Genomic DNA, 24,361 nt, shown 5'->3' with positions numbered 1-24,361 from the left:
CAATGCCCCTTACAAGAGCCATGCAGTACAGCATATTACAAACATTATTCCCATTATTGGGGAGTGTGTCTCCCATAGTATTTGCTTATGCCTTCCAAGCAAAAGCTGCCAAAAATTAGGATGGAGGAACTTGCAATGCCCCTTACAAGAGCCATGCAGTACATCATATTACAAACATTATTCCCATTATTGGGGAGTGGGTCTCCCATAGTATTTGCTTATGCCTTCCAAGCAAAATCTGCCAAAAATTAGGATGGAGGAACTTGCAATGCCCCTTAAAAGAGCCATGCAGTACAGCATATTACAAACATTATTCCCATTATTGGGGAGTGGGTCTCCCATAGTCTTTGCTTATGCCTTCCAAGCAAAAGCTGCCAAAAATTAGGATGGAGGTACTTGCAATGCCACTTACAAGAGCCATGCAGTACAGCATATTACAAATATTATTCCCATGATTGGGGAGTGGGTCTCCCATAGTATTTGCTTATGCCTTCCAAGCAAAAGCTGCCAAAAATTAGGATGGAGGAACTTGCAATGCCCCATACAAGAGCCATGCAGTACAGCATATTACAAACATTATTCCCATTATTGGGAAGTGGGTCTCCCATCGTATTTGCTTTTGCCCTCCAAACAAAAGCTGCCAAAAATTAGGATGGAGGAACTTGCAATGCCCCTCACAAGAGCCATGCAGTACAGCATATTACAAACATTATTCCAATTATTGGGGAGTGGGTCTCCCATAGTATTTTCATATGCCTTCCAAGCAAAAGCTGCCAAAAATTATGAGGAAATGCAATGCCCGTTCGAAGAGTCGTGGAGGTCCCAGTAGCTTAACAAAATATTCTTATATATTCATGTATGGAGTGCCGAAGTTCTTTTTGCAATTGAGATTACTCTTTTCTTCAGAGCACCCGAATAGACCAGTGAGCGACCCCTCTCTTTTTTCTATTAATCATTTTTGGGATCCCGCTCCTGGAGCATTGCAGCAGGTACGTGTTCACACTATTAGAAGTTTGACAGCCTTTTTTCTGACCATGTGTCCCTCTCATTCAGTCACAGGTGGTTTTAACTAGCTCTACCAGCCCATACATTGTAGGTTAAAAGCCCAAGCAGAGACATATTGTCCATACAGGCTTACAGCCCAAGAGTGGCATATCCAGTGGTAGCGTAGCGTAGTTTCCCATCATACGAAGGTGACCTTGTCGTGGTTGATGGGCACACATAAATTGGCCAACTTATGCGCAAAAAACCTTCACTTTTCAAAGTGACATTAGTCTAGATACAATATTTCTTATATATTCATGTATGGAGTGCCGAAGTTCTTTTTGCAATTGAGATTACTCTTTTCTCCAGAGCACCCGAATAGACCAGTGAGCGACCCCTCTCTTTTTTCTATTAATCATTTTTGGGATCCCGCTCCTGGAGCATTGCAGCAGGTACGTGTTCACACTATTAGAAGTTTGACAGCCTTTTTTCTGACCATGTGTCCCTCCCATTCAGTCACAGGTGGTTTTAACTAGCTCTACCAGCCCATACATTGTAGGTTAAAAGCCCAAGCAGAGACATATTGTCCATACAGGCTTACAGCCCAAGAGTGGCATATCCAGTGGTAGCGTAGCGTAGTTTCCCATCATACGAAGGTGCCCTTGTCATGGTTGATGGGCACACATAAATTGGCCAACTTATGCGCAAAAAACCTTCACTTTTCAAAGTGACATTAGTCTAGATACAATATTTCTTATATATTCATGTATGGAGTGCCGAAGTTCTTTTTCCAGTAGCTTAACAAGACCGTTTTAATGCCCCTCAGAAGAGACATGGAGGTCAGGGTTGTATAACAACACGCTTTTAATGCCCCTCAGAAGAGACGTGGTGGTCACAGTTGCTTAACAAGACGCTTCTAATGCCCCTCGTAAGAGTTGTGGAGGTCACAGTAGCTTAACAAGACGCTTTTAATGCCCCTTACAAGAGCCATACAGTACAGCATCTTAAAAACATTATTCCCATTATTGGGGAGTGGGTCTCCCATAGTATTTGCTAATGCCTTTCAAGCAAAAGCTACCAAAAATTAAGATGGAGGAAATTGGAATGCCCCTTACAAGAGCCATGCAGTACAGCATATTACAAACATTATTCCCATTATTGGGGAGTGTGTCTCCCATAGTCTTTACTTATGCCTTCCAAGCAAAAGCTGTGAAAAAATTAGGACGGAGGTACTTGCAATGCTCCATACAAGAGCCATGCAGTACAGCATATTACAAACATTATTCCCATTATTGGGGAGTGGGTCTCCCATAGTATTTGCTTATGCCTTCCAAGCAAAAGCTGCCAAAAATTAGGATGGAGGAACTTGCAATGCCCCTTACAAGAGCCATGCCGTACAGCATATTACAAACATTATTCCCATTATTGGGGAGTGTGTCTCCCATAGTATTTCCTTATGCCTTCCAAGCAAAAGCTGCCAAAAATTATGAAGAAATGCAATGCACGTTCGAAGAGTCGTGGAGGTCCCAGTAGCTTAACAAGACCTTTTTTAATGCCCCTCAGAAGAGACTTGGAGGTCAGAGTGGTATAACAAGACGGTTTTAATGCCCCTTACAAGAGCCATACAGTACAGCATCTTAAAAACATTATTCCCATTATTGGGGAGTGGGTCTCCCATAGTATTTGCTTATGCCTTCCAAGCAAAAGCTGCCAAAAATTAGGATGGAGGAAATTGCAATGCCCCTTACAAGAGCCATGCAGTACAGCATATTACAAACATAAGTCCCATTATTGGGGAGTGGGTCTCCCATAGTATTTGCTTATGCCTTCTAACCAAAAGCTGCCAAAAATTAGGATGGAGGAACTTGCAATGCCCCTTACAAGAGCCATGCAGTACAGCATATTACAAACATTATTCCCATTATTGGGGAGTGTGTCTCCCATAGTCTTTGCTTATGCCTTCCAAGCAAAAGATGCCAAAAATTTGGACCGAGTAACTTGCAATGCCCCATACAAGAGCCATGCAGTACAGCATATTACAAACATTATTCCCATTATTGGGGAGTGGGTCTCCCATAGTATTTGCTTATGCCTTCCAAGCACAACCTGCCAAAAATTAGGATGGAGGAACTAGTTGCAATGCCCCTTACAACAGCCATGCAGTACAGCATATTACAAACATTATTCCCATGATTGGGGAGTGGACCTCCCATACTATTTGCTTATGCCTTCCAAGCAAAAGCTGCCAAAAATTAGGATGGAGGAACTTGCAATGCCACTTACAAGAGCCATGCAGTACAGCATATTACAAACATTATTCCCATGATTGGGGAGTGGGTCTCCCATAGTCTTTGCTTATGCCTTCCAAGCAAAAGCTGCCAAAAATTAGGATGGAGGAACTTGCAATGCCCCTTACAAGAGCCATGCAGTACAGCATATTATAAACATTATTCCCATTATTGGGGAGTGGATCTCCCATAGTCTTTGCTTATGCCTTCCAAGTAAAAGCTGCCAAAAATTAGGACGGAGGTACTTGCAATACCCCATACAAGAGCCATGCAGAGCAGGATATTACAAACATTAGTCCCATTATTGGGGAGTGGGTCTCCCATAGTCTTTGCTTATGACTTCCAAGCAAAAGCTGCCAAAACTTGGGACGGAGGTACTTGCAATGCCCCATACAAAAGCCATGCCGTACAGCATATTGCAAACATTATTCCCATGATTGGGGAGTGGGTCTCCCATAGTATTTGCTTATGCTTTCCAAGCAAAAGCTGCCAAAAATTAGGATGGAGGAACTTGCAATGCCCCTTACAAGAGCCATGCAGTACAGCATATTACAAACATTATTCTCATTATTGGGGAGTGTGTCTCCCATATTATTTGCTTTTGCCTTTCAAGCAAAAGCTGCCAAAAATTAGGAGGGAGGAACTTGCAATGCCTCATACAAGAGCCATGCAGTACACCATATTACAAACATTATTCCCATTATTGGGGAGTGGGTCTCCAATAGTATTAGCTTATTCCTTCTAAGCAAAAGCTGCCAAAAATTAGGATGGCGGAACTTGCAATGCCCCTCACAAGAGCCATGCAGTACAGCATATTACAAACATTATTCCCATTATTGGGGAGTGGGTCTCCTATAGTATTTGCTTATGCCTTCCAAGCAAAGCTGCCAAAAATTATGAGGAAATGCAATGCCCGATTGAAGAGTCGTGGAGGTCCCAGTAGCTTAACAAGACCGTTTTAATGCCCCTCAGAAGAGACATGGAGGTCAGAGTTGTATAACAACACGCTTTTAATGCCCCTCAGAAGAGACGTGGAGGTCAGAGTGGTATAACAAGACGGTTTTAATGCCCCTCAGAAGAGACGTGGTGGTCACAGTTGCTTAACAAGACGCTTTTAATGCCCCTCGTAAAAGTTGTGGAGGTCACAGTAGCTTAACAAGACGCTTTTAATGCCCCTTACAAGAGCCATACAGTACAGCATCTTAAAAACATTATTCCCATTATTGGGGAGTGAGTCTCCCATAGTATTTGCTTATGCCCTCCAAGCAAAAGCTACCAAAAATTAGGATGGAGGAAATTGCAATGCCCCTTACAAGAGCCATGCAGTACAGCATATTACAAACATTGTTCCCATTATTGGGGAGTGTGTCTCCCATAGTCTTTGCTTATGCCTTCCAAGCAAAAGCTGCCAAAAATTAGGACGGAGGTACTTGCAATGCCCCATACAAGAGCCATGCAGTACAGCATATTACAAACATTATTCCCATTATTGGGGAGTGGGTCTCCCATAGTATTTGCTTATGCCTTCCAAGCAAAAGCTGCCAAAAATTAGGATGGAGGAACTTGCAATGCCCTTTACAAGAGCGATGCAGTACAGCATATTACAAACATTATTCCCATTATTGGGGAGTGGGTCTCCCATAGCATTTGCTTATGCCTTCCAAGCAAAAGCTGCCAAAAATTATGAGGAAATGCAATGCCCGATCGAAGAGTCGTGGAGGTCCCAGTAGCTTAACAAGACCGTTTTAATGCCCCTCAGAAGAGACATGGAGGTCAGAGTTGTATAACAACACGCTTTTAATGCCCCTCAGAAGAGACGTGGAGGTCAGAGTGGTATAGCAAGATGGTTTTAATGCCCCTCAGAAGAGACGTGGTGGTCACATTTGCTTAACAAGACGCTTTTAATGCCCCTCGTAAAAGTTGTGGAGGTCACAGTAGCTTAGCAAGACGCTTTTAATGCCCCTTACAAGAGCCATACAGTACAGCATCTTAAAAACATCATTCCCATTATTGGGGAGTGGGTCTCCCATAGTAATTGCTTATGCCTTCCAAGCAAAAGCTACCAAAAATTAGGATGGAGGAAATCGCAATTCCCCTTACAAGAGCCATGCAGTACAGCATATTACAAACATTGTTCCCATTATTGGGGAGTGTGTCTCCCATAGTCTTTGCTTATGCCTTCCAAGCAAAAGCTGCCAAAAATTAGGACGGAGGTACTTGCAATGCCCCATACAAGAGCCATGCAGTACAGCATATTACAAACATTATTCCCATTATTGGGGAGTGGGTCTCCCATAGTATTTGCTTATGCCTTCCAAGCAAAAGCTGCCAAAAATTAGGATGGAGGAACTTGCAATGCCCTTTACAAGAGCGATGCAGTACAGCATATTACAAACATTATTCCCATTATTGGGGAGTGCGTCTCCCATAGCATTTGCTTATGCCTTCCAAGCAAAAGCTGCCAAAAATTATGAGGAAATGCAATGCCCGATCGAAGAGTCGTGGAGGTCCCAGTAGCTTAACAAGACCGTTTTAATGCCCCTCAGAAGAGACATGGAGGTCAGAGTTGTATAACAACACGCTTTTAATGCCCCTCAGAAGAGACGTGGAGGTCAGAGTGGTATAGCAAGATGGTTTTAATGCCCCTCAGAAGAGACGTGGTGGTCACATTTGCTTAACAAGACGCTTTTAATGCCCCTCGTAAAAGTTGTGGAGGTCACAGTAGCTTAGCAAGACGCTTTTAATGCCCCTTACAAGAGCCATACAGTACAGCATCTTAAAAACATCATTCCCATTATTGGGGAGTGGGTCTCCCATAGTATTTGCTTATGCCTTCCAAGCAAAAGCTACCAAAAATTAGGATGGAGGAAATCGCAATTCCCCTTACAAGAGCCATGCAGTACAGCATATTACAAACATTGTTCCCATTATTGGGGAGTGTGTCTCCCATAGTCTTTGCTTATGCCTTCCAAGCAAAAGCTGCCAAAAATTAGGACGGAGGTACTTGCAATGCCCCATACAAGAGCCATGCAGTACAGCATATTACAAACATTATTCCCATTATTGGGGAGTGGGTCTCCCATAGTATTTGCTTATGCCTTCCAAGCAAAAGCTGCCAAAAATTAGGATGGAGGAACTTGCAATGCCCTTTACAAGAGCGATGCAGTACAGCATATTACAAACATTATTCCCATTATTGGGGAGTGCGTCTCCCATAGCATTTGCTTATGCCTTCCAAGCAAAAGCTGCCAAAAATTATGAGGAAATGCAATGCCCGATCGAAGAGTCGTGGAGGTCCCAGTAGCTTAACAAGACCGTTTTAATGCCCCTCAGAAGAGACATGGAGGTCAGAGTTGTATAACAACACGCTTTTAATGCCCCTCAGAAGAGACGTGGAGGTCAGAGTGGTATAACAAGATGGTTTTAATGCCCCTCAGAAGAGACGTGGTGGTCACATTTGCTTAACAAGACGCTTTTAATGCCCCTCGTAAAAGTTGTGGAGGTCACAGTAGCTTAACAAGACGCTTTTAATGCCCCTTACAAGAGCCATACAGTACAGCATCTTAAAAACATCATTCCCATTATTGGGGAGTGGGTCTCCCATAGTATTTGCTTATGCCTTCCAAGCAAAAGCTACCAAAAATTAGGATGGAGGAAATCGCAATTCCCCTTACAAGAGCCATGCAGTACAGCATATTACAAACATTATTCCCATTATTGGGGAGTGTGTCTCCCATAGTCTTTGCTTATGCCTTCCAAGCAAAAGTTGCCAAAAATTAGGACCGAGGTACTTGCAATGCCCCATACAAGAGACATGCAGTACAGCATATTACAAACATTATTCCCATTATTGATGAGTGGGTCTCCCATAGTATTTGCTTATGCCTTCCAATCAAAAGCTGACAAAAATTATGAGGAAATGCAATGCCCGTTCGAGGAGTCGTGGAGGTCCCAGTAGCTTAACAAGACCGTTTTAATGCCCCTCAGAATGGACGAGGAGGTCAGAGTGGTATGACAACACGCTTATAATGCCCCTCAGAAGAGACGTTGAGGTCAGAGTGGTATAACAAGACGGTTTGAATGCCCCTTGGAAGAGACGTGGTGGTCACAGTAGCTTAACAAGACGCTTTTAATGCCCCTCGGAAAAGTGGTGGAGGTCGCACTAGCTTAACAAGACTCTTTTAATGCCCCTTACAAGAGCCATACAGTACAGCATCTTAAAAACATTATTCCCATTATTGGTGAGTGGGTTTCCCATAGTCTTTGCTTATGCCTTCCAAGCAAAAGCTGCGAAAAATTAGAATGGAGGAACTTGCAATGCCCCTTACAACAGCCATGCAGTACAGCATATTACAAACCTTATTCCCATTATTGGGGAGTGGGTCTCCCATAGTCTTTGCTTATGCCTTCCAAGCAAAAGCTGCCAAAAATTAGGATGGAGATACTTGCAATGCCCCATACAAGAGCCATGCAGTACAGTATATTACAAACATTATTCCCATTATTGGGGAGTGGGTCTCCCATAGTATTTGCTTTTGCCTTCCAAGTAAAAGCTGTCAAAAATTATGAGGAAATGCAATGCCCGTTCGAAGAGTTGTGGAGGTCCCAGTAGCTTAACAAGACCGTTTTAATCCCCCTCAGAATGGACGAGGAGGTCAGAGTGGTATGACAACACGCTTTTAATGCCCCTCAGAAGAGACGTTGAGGTCAGAGTGGTATAAGAAGACGGTTTGAATGCCCCTTGGAAGAGACGTGGAGGTCACAGTAGCTTAACAAGACGCTTTTAATGCCCCTCGGAAAAGTGGTGGAGGTCGCAATAGCTGAACAAGACGCTTTTAATGCCCCTTTCAAGAGCCATACAGTACAGCATCTTAAAAACATTATTCCCATTATTGGGGAGTGGGTTTCCCATAGTCTTTGCTTATGCCTTCCAAGCAAAAGCTGCCAAAAATTAGGATGGAGGAACTTGCAATGCCCCTTACAACAGCCATGCAGTACAGCATATTACAAACATTATTCCCATTATTGGGGAGTGGGTCTCCCATAGTCTTTGCTTATGCCTTCCAAGCAAAAGCTGCCAAAAATTAGGACGGAGGTACTTGCAATGCCCCATACAAGAGCCATGCAGTACAGCATATTACAAATATTATTCCCATGATTGGGGAGTGGGTGTCCCATAGTATTTGCTTTTGCCTTCCAAGTAAAAGCTGCCAAAAATTAGGATGGAGGAACTTGCAATGCCCCTTACAAGAGCCATGCAGTACAGCATATTACAAACATTATTCCCACTATTGGGGAGTGTGTCTCCCATATTGTTTGCTTATGCTTTCCAAGCAAAAGCTGCCATAAATTAAGATGGAGGTACTTGCAATGCCCCATACAAGGGTCATGCAGTACAGCATATTACAAACATTATTCCCAGTATTGAGGAGTGGGTCTCCCGTAGTATTTGCTTATGCCTTCCAATCAAAAGCTGTCAAAAATTATGAGGAAATGCAATGCCCGTTCGAAGAGTCGTGGAGGTCCCAGTAGCTTATCAAGACCGTTTTAATGCCCCTCAGAATGGACGAGGAGGTCAGAGTGGTATGACAACACGCTTTTAATGCCCCTCAGAAGAGACGTTGAGGTCAGAGTGGTATAACAAGACGGTTTGAATGCCCCTTGGAAGAGACGTGGAGGTCACAGTAGCTTAACAAGACGCTTTTAATGCCCTTCGGAAAAGTGGTGGAGGTCGCAGTAGCTTAACAAGACTCTTTTAATGCCCCTTACAAGAGCCATACAGTACAGCATCTTAAAAACATTATTCCCATTATTGGGGAGTGGGTTTCCCATAGTCTTTGCTTATGCCTTCCAAGCAAAAGCTGACAAAAATTAGGATGGAGGAGCTTGCAATGCCCCTTACAACTGCCATGCAGTACAGCATATTACAAACATTATTCCATTATTGGGGAGTGGGTCTCCCATAGTCTTTGCTTATGCCTTCCAAGCAAAAGCTGCCAAAAATTAGGACGGAGGTACTTGCAATGCCCCATACAAGAGCCATGCAGTACAGCATATTACAAACATTATTCCCATTATTGGGGAGTGGGTCTCCCATAGTATTTGCTTATGCCTTCCAAGCAAAAGCTGCCAAAAATTAGGATGAAGGAACTTGCAATGCCCCTTACAAGAGCCATGCAGTACAGCATATTACAAACATTATTCCCATTATTGAGGAGTGGGTCTCCCATAGTATTTGCTTATGCCTTCCAATCAAAAGATGTCAAAAATTATGAGGAAATGCAATGCCCTTTCGAAGAGTCGTGGAGGTCCCAGTAGCTTAACAAGACCGTTTTAATGCACCTCAGAATGGACGACGAGGTCAGAGTGGTATGACTACACGCTTTTAATGCCCCTCAGAAGAGACGTTGAGGTCAGAGTGGTATAACAAGACGGTTTGAATGCCCCTTGGAAGAGACGTGGAGGTCACAGTAGCTTAACAAGATGCTTTTAATGCCCCTCGGAAAAGTGGTGGAGGTTGCAGTAGCTTAACAAGACGCTTTTAATGCCCCTTACAAGAGTCATGCAGTACAGCATCTTAAAAACATTATTCCCATTATTGGGGAGTGGGTCTCCCATAGTCTTTGCTTATGCCTACCAAGCAAAAGCTGCCAAAAATTAGAATGGAGGAACTTGCAATGCCCCATACAAGAGCCATGCAGTACAGCATATTACAAATATTATTCCCATTAATGGGGAGTGGGTCTCCCATAGTATTTGCTTATGCCTTCCAAGCAAAAGCTGCCAAAAATTAAGATGGAGGAACTCGCAATGCCCCTTACAAGAGCCATGCAGAACATCATATTACAAACATTATTCCCATGATTAGGGAGTGTGTCTCCCATAGTATTTGATTATGCCTTCCAAGCAAAAGCTGCCAAAAATTAGGATGGAGGAAGTTGCAAGACCCTTAGAACAGCCAAGCAGTACAGCATATTACAAACATTATTCCCATTATTGGGGAGTGGGTCTCCCATAGTCTTTGCTAATGCCTTCCAAGCAAAAGCTTCCAAAAATTAGGACGGAGGTACTTGCAATGCCCCTTACAAGAGCCATGCAGTACAGCATATTACAAACATTATTCCCATTATTGGGGAGTGGGTCTCCCATAGTGTTTGCTTATGCCTTCCAAGCAAAAGCTGCCAAAATTTAGGACGGAGGTACTTGCAATGCCCCATACAAGAGCCATGCAGTACAGCATATTACAAACATTATTCCCATTATTGGGGAGTCGGTCTCCCATAGTATTTGCTTATGCCTTCCAACCAAAAGCTGCAAAAAATTAGGATGGAGGAACTTGCAATGCCCCTTACAAGAGCCATGCACTACAGCATATTACAAACATTATTCCCATTATTGGGGAGTGTGTCTCCCATATTATTTGCTTATGCCTTCCAAGCAAAAGCTGCCATAAATTAAGATGGAGGAACTTGCAATGCCCCATACAAGAGTCATGCAGTACAGCATAATACAAGCATTATTCCCATTATTGGGGAGTGGGTCTCCCATAGTATTTGCTTATGCCTTCCAAGCAAAAGCTGCCAAAAATTAGGATGGAGGAACTTGCAATGCCCCTTACAAGAGCCATGCAGTACAGTATATTACAAACATTATTCCCATTATTGAGGAGTGGGTCTCCCATAGTATTTGCTTATGCCCTCCAATCAAAAGCTGTTAAAAATTATGAGGAAATGCAATGCCCGTTCGAAGAGTCGTGGAGGTCCCAGTAGCTTAACAAAGACCGTTTTAATGCCCCTCAGAATGGATGAGGAGGTCAGAGTGGTATGACAAGACGGTTTGAATGCCCCTTGGAAGAGACGTGGAGGTCACAGTAGCTTAACAAGATGCTTTTAATGCCCCTCGGAAAAGTGGTGGAGGTCGCAGTAGCTTAACAAGACGCTTTTAATGCCCCTTAGAAGAGCCATACAAGTACAGCATCTTAAAAACATTATTCCCATTATTGGGTAGTGGGTCTCCCATAGTCTTTGCTTATACCTTCCAAGCAAAAGCTGCCAAAAATTAGGATGGAGTGACTTGCAATGCCCATACAAGAGCCATGCAGTACAGCATATTACAAATATTATTTCCATTATTGGGGAGTGGGTCTCCCATAGTATTTGCTTATGCCTTCCAACCAAAAGCTGCCAAAAATTAGGATGGAGGAACATGCAATGCCCATACAAGAGCCATGCAGTACAGCATATTACAAACATTATTCCCATTATTGGGGAGTGTGTCTCCCATAGTCTTTGCTTATGCCTTCCAAGCAAAAGCTGCCAAAAATTAGGACCGAGTAACTTGCAATGCCCCATGCAAGAGCCATGCAGTACAGCATCTTACAAACATTATTCCCATTATTGGGGAGTTGGTCTCCCATAGTATTTGCTTATGCCTTCCTAGCACAACCTGCCAAAAATTAGGATGGAGGAACTTGCAATGCCCCTTACAAGAGCCATGCAGTACAGAATATTACAAACATTATTCCCTTTATTGGGGAGTGTGTCTCCCATATTATTTGCTTATGCCTTCCAAGAAAAAGCTGCCAAAAATTAGGACGGAGGAACTTGCAATGCCCCATACAAGAGCCATGCAGTACAGCATATTACAAACATTATTCCCATTATTGGGGAGTGGGTCTCCCATAGTATTTGCTGATGCCTTCCAATCAAAAGCTGTCAAAAATTATGAGGAAATGCAATGCCCGTTCGAAGAGTCGTGGAGGTCCCAGTAGCTTAATAAGACCGTTTTAATGCCCCTCAGAATGGACGAGGAGGTCAGAGTGGTATGACAACACGCTTTTAATGCCCCTCAGAAGAGACGTTGAGGTCAGAGTGGTATAGCAAGACGGTTTTAATACCCCTCAGGAGAGACGTGGAGGTCACAGTAGCTTAACAAGACGCTTTCAATGCCCCTCGGAAAAGTTGTGGAGGTCACAGTTAGAGATCAGCGGTGTTCGACTCGAACTGTTCGCCAATCTCAAATTCGAGCTGTTTTGGGCGGTGTTCGAGCCGTTCGGCGAACACAAACAATTTGAAAAAAATTCGGCTGTTCGAGGTTATGTGCGATAACTGTTTGTGCACCAAAATCATAACTGGATTTTTTCTCAGTAATGCTGAAAATAATGTTAATACGCAGTTTGAGTGTACAGCGGGGCGGTGGGAGGGGCAGGGGATGGATCTCTGCATAAATAATGAAGATCTCCTTTTTTTTTTTCTTTCCCACATTTACAGTGGGGAGGTGCAATCTGTCAGCCTATCAGCAGCGCACACATGGAGCAAACTGCTTTTTTTCACACAATCAAGGGCATGTGTCATTGGAAGTGTATGTCACATGTCCTTGCCCTATAAGACCCAGCCATTTTCCATGTAGCCACCATTTTCTCACTGCTGCAGCTGTGTGTTAGACGGCACCGCTGTTGCCGTGTGCGCTATACTTTGAGTGTTAATTTCAAGCCAATTTTCGCACAAATCTACAGATAGCTTAGGAGTAGGGAATAGTTGTGATTGCAGTCCTTTTGAGAACTAGGTTACATCATTTCCTACGACTTTTACCAGGCAGGTCTGTGCTCTTAAATAGATAGGTTGGGAGTAAAGACTAATTGTAATTGCAGTCCTTTTAAGGGCTAGGTTACATCAGTTCCTATCTCTTTTATCAGGCAGGTCTGTGATCTTAAATAGATAGGTTGGGAGTAAAGACTAATTGTAATTGCAGTCCTTTTGAGGGCTATGTTACATCAGTTCCTATCACTTTTATCAGGCAGGTCTGTGCTCTTAAATAGATAGGTTGGGAGTAAAGACTAATTGCAATTGCAGTCCTTTTGAGGGCTAGGTTACATAAGTTCCTATCACTTTATGCCAGGCAGGTCTGTGCCAGTGCTGTGCAAGTTTTTTTCACAGCATTTGGCTAAATATAGCTAAGCAAATCCTTTTTGGCCTCTGGCAGTGTGTGTTAGTCAGTGGAGTAGCCTATCTGTGTTGCAAGCTACACCACCTGTGTATAGAATACAAATTTTTTTACTGCACCTAGCCAAGTAATACCTTTTGGGCATAACATCATTCTATTAGTCCATCTATACTAACCTCCAACAGGTTTGAAATTCAAAATAATTTTTATCTGCATCTAGCTCTGAAAAAATATTTGGGTTTGTAGCAGCGTGTGGGACTTGTTCTATTAGTCCATCTATACTAACCTCCACCAGGTTGCAAATTCAAAATAATTTTTATCTGCATCTAGCTCTGAAAAAATATTTGGGCTTGTAGCAGTGTGTGGGACTTGTTCTATTAGTCCATATATACTAACCTCCACCAGGTTGCAAATTCAAAATAATTTTTATCTGCATCTAGCTCTGAAAAAATATTTTGTGCAAACAACTCCAGAGTTGTCAATTATTTAGCCACCAAAATGAGTGGAAAAAGGCCTGCTGCTGGTGGAAAGGGGAATAGGCGTGTTGGGAAGGGAAAAAAAAGGTTGTGTCCGTGGGGTAGGTGTTAAAGCAACAGTAACATCTGCAGAAGAAAGACCATCTTCCAGCCAAACTAAGATGTCTACTTTTTTTTAGCGGATAATGTGATAAGATCCCTTTCTTACGGCAACGCCAATCGCTACAAATTCCAGATGAGGCACAAAAACAGCAGGTGCTTCAATGGATATCAAGTGCTACTTTCAGTGGGCTCTCCTACACCTCAACTTCAACATCACAAATACTCCAGTCCTCAGAGGTGTCACCCCAATCGCACTTGCTTCCTCACAGCTCCCAAGTCTCCAGCTGCCCGTCTGAGTATGGGGTAGAACAGATGGTTGAGTCTGCAGAGCTGTTTACTCATACTATAGCCTGGGAATCAGAGGTCGGCTCCAGAGCTTCTGTGAATCCAGACGAGGAAATGATCTGCACTGATGCCCAGAATCTTTATGAGTCGGATGCTGGACCAGACGCAGAAGGTTCAGACCATAATGTAGACCCTCGTTCCCAAACTGTAACTTCTGTTGATGGAGACAATGAGGAAGACGATGATGAGACTCAAATACCTGATTGGAGCGACAACTTGAGTTTTTTGTCAGGGCAGGAAGAGGTTGGCTCTGAGGACGACGGGTGTGATAACACACAGGGTAATGATGACGAGGCTGGAGATCCCACTTACTGTCAACCCACAGTCAGCCAGTCGATGAGGTCAGCAGAGGAGGTGGAGGAGGATGCTAGTGACGACGAGGTCAGGTTGCGCCTTCCTGGACAGAGACGTAGTACTGGAAGCAAGTCAACAACTGCATCCTCAAACACAACTCTGCCTCTTACCACAAGTCGTGGTGGCTCTTCAGGTCACATGGGTGCTAAGCCTTGCATAGCCTGGGCTTTTTTTCAGATCGATAAGGATGACCCAACTCGTGTTATCTGTAACATTTGTCAGCAAAAGCTAAGTAGAGGCCAAAAATACATAGTTTGAGTACTTCATGCATGAACGGGCACATGGATATGAAGCATAAGTTGCAGTGGGAAGCTCACTGTGCTACAATGCGGCTTAGCCGGCCGGGCCAACCACCGTCTGCCACATCTTGTGCATCCGCAGCCTCTTCATCCTCTGTGACTGGGGGTACAGCAGTCACACCTGTTTTGGGACGCAGACCTGCCACCTCTTTACCCGCAACAGCCAGCGTGATTGGCAGGTCATCATTTTCTTTGGAGGTGGAAACACCAGCTGGTGTTCAGCGCTGTCCGACATTGATAGCACCACCTTTGGATCAAGGCAACCTAACATGTCCGCCTGCATCTTCCTCACAGACCGGCAGTTTGCCGGGGACACCCTTCTCAACCCCGTCTAAGCACAACAGCCAGCCCTCGGTCCCTCAGATGTGGACAAGTAAAAGACCATTTCCTCCTAGCCATGAGAAAGCTAAGAGGTTGAATTTCACCATCTGCAAGCTGTTGGCTACAGAAATGCTGCCTTTTCGCCTGGTGGACACAGGGGATTTTTGAGACCTTATGTCCGTCGCAGTGCCCCAGTACCAGATGCCCAGTCGGCACTACTTCTCAAAGAAAGGTGTGCCTGCGCTCCACCAGCATGTCGCACACAACATCACCGCTTCTTTGAGAAACTCTGTGTGTGACAGGGTGCATTTCACCACAGACACATGGATGAGTAGGCATGGACAGGGGCGTTACATGTCGCTGACTGGGCACTGGGTAACTATGGTGACAGCAGGACAAGGGGCTGCTGTCCAAGTCTTGCCGTCCCCACGAGTTGTGCGTCAATCCTCTTTATGTCAAAGTTCCTCCACTGCTTCTGCCTCCTCAACCTCCTCTCGGTCTTCCACCTGCACCCAAAGCCTGTCTGGTCATGCCACAAGCTTTCTAACTGCGCAGAAGGGATCCTGCACACCTCCTTACTATGCTGGCAGTAGGGCTCAACGTCATCATGCGGTTTTTACTTTGAAATGTCTGGGAAATGTGAGTCACACAGCTGAGGAGTTGTGGTCAGCTCTGGAGAACCAGTTTCATGAATGGTTGTCTCCACTGGACCTGAAACCAGGGAAGGCCGTGTGCGACAATGCTGCAAACCTGGGTGTGGCCCTTCGCCGGGGCAATGTCACACACGTGCCTTGTATGGCTCACGTGTTGAACCTGGTTGTCCAGCAATTTTTAAGCCCACTATCCTGGACTAGATGGCCTTCTGCAGAGGGCACGGTCGCTGTGTGCTCACTTCCTCCATTCGCATCCCGCAGCTCAGCGACTTACATCTCTACAGAAGTCGTTGGGCCTGCCACTTCACCGGCTAAAATACGATGTGCCTACCCGGTGGAATTCAACTCTGCACATGTTGCAGCGACTGTGGCAGCACCGACAAGCCCTGGTGCAATATGTTCTGACGTATAGCCTGGGCCAACGAGATCCAGAGGTGGGGCAAATCACGCTGGAGGAGTGGTCTTAGATCAGGGACCTATGCACCCTTGAAATGGCGACGAAGATGTTTAGTGCTGACTATGCCATTATCAGCATGACTATTCCAGTGATTTACATGCTGGAGCACATGTTAAACAGAATTCGGAGTCAGGTGGTGGCACAAGAGGAGGTGGAGGAAGTAGAGGAGAAGGAGTTGTTTGCGGAAGGGCTAACATCTGCAAGGTCCAGACGGTCGGCAGCACCAAGGTGGAAGGCATGTGTGGGTGGGGGAGATGGTTTTACCAGGGCGCATGGTAGCAGCCAAACTAGTGAGGAAGGTGCAGGAGCCCAGGAAGAAGTGGAGGACGAACTGATGGAAGATTCATCAGATGAGGGAGACCTTGATCACATTTCTGTTGTGCGAGGTTGGGGGGAGAGGACAGAGGAAGGAAGCATGATTGTTACCTCGCCACCAACACAACAGGGACTTGGTGCTCCTGGATGCGCAACACACATGAGTGCCTTCTTGCTGCACTACCTGCAACATGACCCTCGAATTGTGAGAATTAGAAATAATCCTGACTACTGGGTTGCCACACTGTTAGATCCCCGTTACAAAAGTAAATTTGCAGAAATTATTCCTGCCATAGAAAGGGATGCACGCATGCAGGAGTATCAGCAGAGACTGTTGCAGAACCTTACATGTGCTTTTCCACAAAACACCAGTGGTGCACTTAATAAATCTCACATTTCCAACTTGCCAACCGTGGGACCGTCGAGTGTTCAGCACTCAAACCGTAACAGAAACACAGTATCTGCTGGTAACATCAATTTTGCGGAATCATTTCACCACTTTTTTAGCCCATCCTTTGCAAGGCCACAGGAGACAGGAAGTCTGACACATAGTCAACGCCTAGAGACGATTATACAGGAGTATCTCCAAGTAAACATTTAAGCCATGACTGTGTCACTGGACCCTTGCTCTTTTTGGGCTTCCAATCTGGGTAAATGGCCGGAGCTCGCCACTTACGCCTTGGAGATCTTGTCATGCCCAGCAGCCAGCGTTCTGTCTGAACGTGTGTTCAGCGCTGCTGGTGGTGTCCTGACAGATAAGCGCACGCGGCTCTCCACTGATAATGTAGACAGACTCACGTTCATAAAGATGAACAAATCATAGATCCGAAAGGACTTTTCTACCTCTGTGTGGGGATAGTAAAAGCTTGATGATTTGTTAAAATCACCTCACCAACCGTTTTAAGCTTTCAAATTACTAATCAGGTTTATCTGTACCTTGGCTGGAAAATAATTTGGGCCTTGTAGCAGTGTGCAGTACTGATTCTATTAGGCCATCTATACTAAACTCCACCAGATTTAAAAATACTAATCATGTTTATCTGTATCTTGGCTGGAAAATAATTTGGGCCTTGTAGCAGTGTGCAATACTGATTGTATTAGGCCATCTATACTAAACTCCACCAGATTTAAAATTACTAATCATTTTTATCTGTATCTTGGCTGGAAAATAAATTGGGCCTTGTAGCAGTTTGCAGTACTGATTCTATTAGGCCATCTATACTAAACTCCACCAGATTTAAAATTACTAATCATGTTTATCTGTATCTTGGCTGGAAAATAATTTGGGCCTTGTAGCAGTTTGCAGTACTGATTCTATTAGGCCATGTATATTAAGCTCCACCAGCTTTCAAATTAATAACAATTTTTAGCTGCATCTAGCCCGGAAAATAATTTTGGGGCTCCTAGATGTGCAAGACACATGAGTGCCTTCTTGCTGCACTACCTGCAACATGACCTTCAGATTGTCAGAATTCGAAATAATCCTCACTACTGTGTTGCCACACTCTTAGATCCCCCACACTCTTCGATCAACCTTTTCATTTTAATAAAGAACAAAAAAATGGTCATTTTTTAAATTATAAGCATTAGCAGGTTATTAGAAACTGAAATCAAACAGTTTTCAACTCAAAACTTTATTCTAGGTGATGTTACATTTGCACATAGTACCCCTTCTTTGAAAGGAGCTTCTGAACTCTCTCGTCCATTGAATTTGTCAGGTTTTGGATGGTTTCGGCTTCAATTGTTTTGCATGAGGACAGAATACCCTCCCAGAGCTGTTGCTTAGATGTGAACTGCCTCCCGCCTTCATAGACACTCCTTTTGATGATGCTCCAGAGGTTCTCAATGGGGTAGAGGTCAGCGGAGCATGGGGGTCACACCATAAGTTTGTCCCCTTTTATGCCCATATCAGCCAGAGATGCAGATGTGTTATGTGCAGCATGAGACGGTGCATTATCATGCATGAAAATGATCTTTCTGCGGAATACACGGTTCTTCTTCTTGAACCATGGCAGGAAGTGCTATTAGAGAAACTCCACATACATCATGGAGTTCATCTTTACCTCTTCAGGGATCCTAAAGGGGCCGACAATCTCTCTCCCCATGATTCCAGCCCAAAACATTACTCTACCTCCTCCTTGTTGGCGCCGTAGCCGTGTTTGCATGACGTGTCCATCAACCTGCCATCCTCCACTCCATCCATCTGGACCATCGGGCGTTGCACGGCACTCATCTGTGAACAAAACAGTTTTGAAGTCAGTCTTCATGTATTGTTTGGCCCACTGGAGCCGTTTCTGCTTGTGTATAGTGGATAGAGGAGGTCGACAGGATGGCTTACGCACAGCTGCAAACCTCTGAAGGACGCTGCATCTTGTTGTTCGGGGGACGTTGGCGGCACCAGCAGCTTCAAAAACTTGTCTGCTGCTATGACAAGGCTTTTTTGCCGCTGCTCTTTTAACCTGATGTAATTGCCTGTAGGAAAGAGTCCTCAATTTTCCCTTATCAGCACGCACACGTGTGTACTGTGAATCAGCTACATACTTCTTGATTGTGCGATGATCAGGATGAAGTGTCTTGGCAATGTTGATTGTAGTCATGCCTTGACCTAAACACTCCACAATTTGTTGCTTCTCAGCAGCCGACACATCCTTTTTCTTTCCCATTTTGGCAGAAAATGTAGGCTGCTTAATAATGTGGGACAGCCTTCTTAAGTAGTCTTGCATTTCATTGGACACACCTGCCAAACTAATTAGCACAGGTGTCTGCAATTGCTTACAGTGATATAAAGAGCCCTGACACACATCACCATCAATGAGTTTAACTGACAAACAAACAAATTCTTCCCTTATCACTCCTAAACACTTTTTGCATAATAATTTGGAACACAGTGTACATGTGCTTTTCCACAAAACACCAGTGGTTCACGTAGTGAATCTTACAGTTCTAACTTGCCAACCGTGGTCTGTATGGAGTTGTTCAATAAAGGGCCCAAAATTAAGATAACATAGACGGGAGAGGTCTCTATGAATACGAATTCCTAAGTATTTGATACCCTGTGAGGGCCAGGCAAAGGGAAAGTTGGACTGGATGGAATCCTATATGGATTTGGGGAGGGAGACATCGAGGGCCTCAGACTTCGCTGCATTGATTTTAAAATTTTACCATGTAACAAAGTGATCTATTTCAGCCATAACAGCATGGATGGATATATGTGATTGAGTGATATATACTAGGACATCATCAGCAAATAGAGAGCACTTGTACTCGGTGCCTCCCACCTCAATCCACCTAATATTGTAGTTATGGCGAATTGATGAGAGCCGGTGCTCCGTCACTAGGATGTATAAGAGAGGGGACAGAGGACATCCTTGCCTTGTCCCATTGGTGATTATGAAAGGTGATGAAAATGTTCCACTTATCTTCAGCCTAGGTGACGTATTGAGATACAGGGCCGTGATTTTGCCTATAAAAGGGTCCCCTAGACCCCTACCCCAAGCTTTTTAAGAGAATAATATATGGCGTGCCAGGAGACTCTATGGAATGCTTTCTCAGCATCCAACGAGAGTATCTAATTACAAATTTTTAACTGCATCAAGCCCAGGAAATACTTTGTGCCTAGTAGCAGTGTCTGCTAGTCAGCGGATTATCCCAGCTGTTAAGCAAGCTACACCACCTGTAGTTTGGACACTTAATTTTTTCGAATGAAATGGTTCGGGCCGCCGGGACACTCAGTGAAGAGCATCGGGGAGGCACCCCAAGGCACAGGGGTTGGGACTGGCGGTAGGACGCCTTGCCGTGGACCGCCAAGCTCGATCCTTATAAAAGCTTTTTAACTGCAGCAGCTTTAGTGGACACTACTGGAGCTGGAATTACCGCGGCTGCTGGCATGAGACTTGCCCTTCAATAGATCCTTGTAAATGGATTTAAAGTGTATTCATTCAAATTAGAGAGACAATTTAAATGAAAAAGATTAGACCTGCCTCCACCGCAGGGGGGCTCGCTCGACCCACCAGCGGACAGGCACCAGTATTGGGAGAGGGGGACTGGCCGTCAGGGTCCACCGCAGCTCTGGCACAAACCCAGCGACACGGAGGTCGCACGGGCAGGAACGGACTGGCCGTGTCGGCTTCACACTTTTTTGGATTTTAGAAGGGCATGACATGCCTATATCTGTGTCTCCCCCTCCTTTTACTCCTCCACCTCTTTTATTTTCGCATGACTATATGTACTTGTCACTTTTCCATGTGTTAGTTGTGTCTTCTCAGCAGTTTGTCAGCTTTTGGACACCTTTGAAGTGTTTTCTATGTGTTTTCTATGTGTTTCTATGTGTTTTTGTTTGCCTGCCATTGGTTTTAACGGTGTTCGACGAACAGTTTGACGAACAGTTCGGCGAACATACGGGTGTTCGATAAACCGAACTGAACTCGAACACTACGGGGGTGGCTCAACACTAATCATCATCTGACATTGGAGTCGGAGCTGCTGTCATGCCATGAACCGCCTCTGTGAGTAAATCAATCTACTGCTGGTGTTGCCGGAGCTGTTGCTGGTACTGCTGCAGTTGTTGAAGGTGCTGTTGATGCTGCTGGTGCTGGTGCTTGATCATCTCCTCCATTTTGTCTGACCACTGTTCCATTCTTACCGTCTTCATCCAAGACATGCAGTTTGTCCCCAGCTGTCACACTTGCTTCCAGGGGATCTAGCTCGCACTTCTAATGCCAACTTTGGTAAATCGGCTCACTCGGCGGCACATAGAGGTAGACAGAGGAACACTGTCTCTTTAAATCTTCCACTCTTTTATTAAGAGTACTGCATAAGCCAGTGCAACGTTAGTGAAACAAACATAGCCTTCACTGCCTAACAGGAAAAACAAAACATAACATATGGCACAGTCCGTTGTTGCTATGGGTAACCGCCCGCTTCAGGAACAAAAAACACAAGGTTTAGCTTTCCTTCACAAGAAAATACTACTCCAGAGCTTTCACCTCCAGACCCACCCCACATCAAATGCTCTAGAAGGCTGCGTATTTATCCTCTGGACTCCTCCCACTCTGCAGCTGGTTATAAGTGGGTGATAACCCCTCCTTCTGTGTTTTCAGCTTTTTTTTAACCTTTTTGGCCATGATGATTATACTCTTACACGTGGGGTGATTCTTTTAAAATTCTTAATTAATAATGATTTAGAATTTTAGTGTTTTTTTCTGGTTTGTTGTTACACTGTGGCTCCCTATAGCTTGGATAAATATTATTTTTTGTGTTTCTCCCGTTCCATGAGAATGGACACATATAGTAATATTATTATATATATTTTGATGGCATAATGTTAATAGTGACAACAATATTAATGTAATAAGAAGGATCACAGAAGAATCATTAGACAGTCATCAGAAGCTATAGTATTTAAAGGGAATCTGTCAATAGGGTTTTCCTAGGGTATCACATAGCAGAATAATGTAGGCGCAGAGAATCTGATTGCAGCGATGTGTCACTTACTGGGTTGCTTGCTGCATTTTTCATAAAATCCCTGTTTTCTCTACTTTAGATGTAGCAGTGCTCAGCATGCTGAGCTCTGTGTAATCCCGCCCACACCAATGATTCGCTGCTCCCTGTGTACATTGGCAACAAGCAGCCAATTAGTGGTAAGGGCTGGGTTATACAGATTAGCCTAAGTGGCCTGCATGTGAAACGTAGTCCTGCAGTGATAATCTTCTGCTGATTGAAACTACAACACGCAGCTTAATAAGTGACATATCCTTAGAATCAGGGTCTCTGCCCATACATTATGCCGATAACAACCCGTCCAATCTACACAGGTAAAGAAATCACCATAGATATCAATAAATTATGTAATAAGAAATGAAACAGGGAAAAAGTATTGAACACATAAAGAAAGAGAGAGGTGCAAAAAACCCTGGAAAGTCATAACACCCTCTGAAATGTACCTGTAATTAGAAAGTAATCCTGACACTTAGTGAAAAATAATATCAGCTGGTTCAGTTGATGGCCTATAAAAAGGTGTCTCATTACTAAGGTGCCACACAAGAAACATCTCATGATGGGTAAAACCAGTGAGATGTCTCAAGACCTTCACAACCTTATTGTTGCAAAACATACTGATGGCCTATACATAGGTGTTTCATTACCAAGATACCACACAAATGAGTTAAAAAGTTGACAGATTTTCTCTTTTATGGTCGTCATTTTTAATCCGTAAAGTATAGGATTGACAATTGGCGGCAACACGAAGAGATGCACAGACATGACTACCCTTAATCCGTAGGGCACCATGGAGGGAATAAATCGATATAGCATTACCTCGAAGATACAGTCAGCAAAAAAGATGAGCATGGATATGATCTGAGGAGTGCAGGTCTGCATGGCCTTGGCTCGGGCTTCCTTGGATTTTGTGCAGACTTTCAGAATTTCAATGTAGGACATAAGAATAAGTAGCGGCATAAGTACGATGACACAAACTGTGGTGAAAAGGCCAAATACATTGTTCACTGTGGTGTCCACGCAGGAGAGCCTCACCACCGTCCAGTTATCACAGTAAATTTTGGGGATCACATTGCCACAAAGAGGCAACCGAGCAGTTAATACAACAAGGACTGTAATCAAGGCAAAGCAATATCCCCAGGCGGAGAACAATAACTTATATGTTGTGTACAGGGTCATGATAGTTGAGTATCTCAGGGGATTGCAGATGCACACGTAACGGTCGAAGGCCATTATGGCCAATATGGACGACTCACAGGCTGCAAAGGTGTAGATGCAAAACACTTGGATTAGACAGGCCGTGTAGGAGATACTCCGAGTCTTCATACTAAGGTTTGTGAACAGACTTGGGTAGAAGGCACTGCTGCCATACAGATCATTGGCACATAGGGCACATATGAAGATATACATAGGCTCCTGCAAGCTCTTGTTGAGTAAGATGGTGGAGATAACCGTACTATTACACAAAATAATCAGCAGGAAGCCCAGTAATGTGATCACACTGTATAGGTAACCTACATCCGAGAGGTCTCCAAATCCCAGGCTCATCTGGGAGGGATTGAAGAGGGTCGAATTTAACATTTCTGCTCTTGGCAACATTTCTTACTAAATTGCAAAATAAAAGAAAGATCGTGGAATTAACAAAAACGACTAATCTTACCATTTCAAATTTTCTGCTCGCTCTCATTAAAGAAGCACTCCTCCTCCTCCTCCTCCTCCCATCAAAATTTTTATCCTCTTAATATATTGAAATCTCTATGGAAAAGCCACTATGCAATTCATGTGAGAATTTTTCTCAGTGTTTTTTTAACCCTTTTACCCCCCCCATGGTGGTTTGCACGTTAATGACACAGCCATCTATACACAGCGGGAGGCCACACGGCGCCATCTATACACAGCAGGAGGCCGCACGTAGCCATCTATACACAGCGGGAGGCCGCACGTAGCCATCTATACACAGCAGGGGGCTGCACCTAGCCATCTATACACAGCAGGAGGCCACGTGTAGCCATCTATACACAGCAGCAGGCCGCACGTAGCCATCTATACACAGCAGCAGGCCGCACAGTGCCATCTATACACAGTGGGAGGCCGCACGGTGCCATCTTTCCACAGCGGGAGGCCGCACATAGCCATCTATACACAGTGGGAGGCCGCACTGCGCCATGTATACACAGCGGAAGGTCGCACGGTGCGATCTTTACACAGCGGAAGGTCGCACGGTTCCATCTATACACAGCGGGAGACCACACGTAGCCATCTATACACAGCGGGAGGCCGCACGTAGCCATCTATACACCACAGGAGGCCGCACGTAGTCATCTATACA

The 24,361-nt window shown here is 44.4% G+C and overlaps 1 protein-coding gene across 1 annotated transcript in view; it reads right to left on the bottom strand.

Annotated features, from left to right (window-relative positions):
- Window positions 1–23,613, bottom strand: part of LOC141242833 (olfactory receptor 52K2-like) — a 121,387-nt gene extending 97,774 nt beyond the window's left edge. Inside the window, exon 1 of the mRNA XM_073668872.1 lies at window positions 22,680–23,613. Coding sequence (XP_073524973.1) covers window positions 22,680–23,613 — 934 coding nt within the window. The remainder of the gene's footprint in view (window positions 1–22,679) is intronic.
- Window positions 23,614–24,361: the final 748 nt, after the last annotated feature.

Source organism: Phyllobates terribilis, unplaced genomic scaffold, assembly GCF_046119375.1.
Source record: "Phyllobates terribilis strain yellow unplaced genomic scaffold, ASM4611937v1 Scaffold_2__4_contigs__length_985480577, whole genome shotgun sequence".
Lineage (NCBI taxonomy): Eukaryota > Metazoa > Chordata > Amphibia > Anura > Dendrobatidae > Phyllobates > Phyllobates terribilis.
Note: the sequence above shows the minus strand (reverse complement) of the source record. Positions and strands in the feature narration are given on the sequence as shown.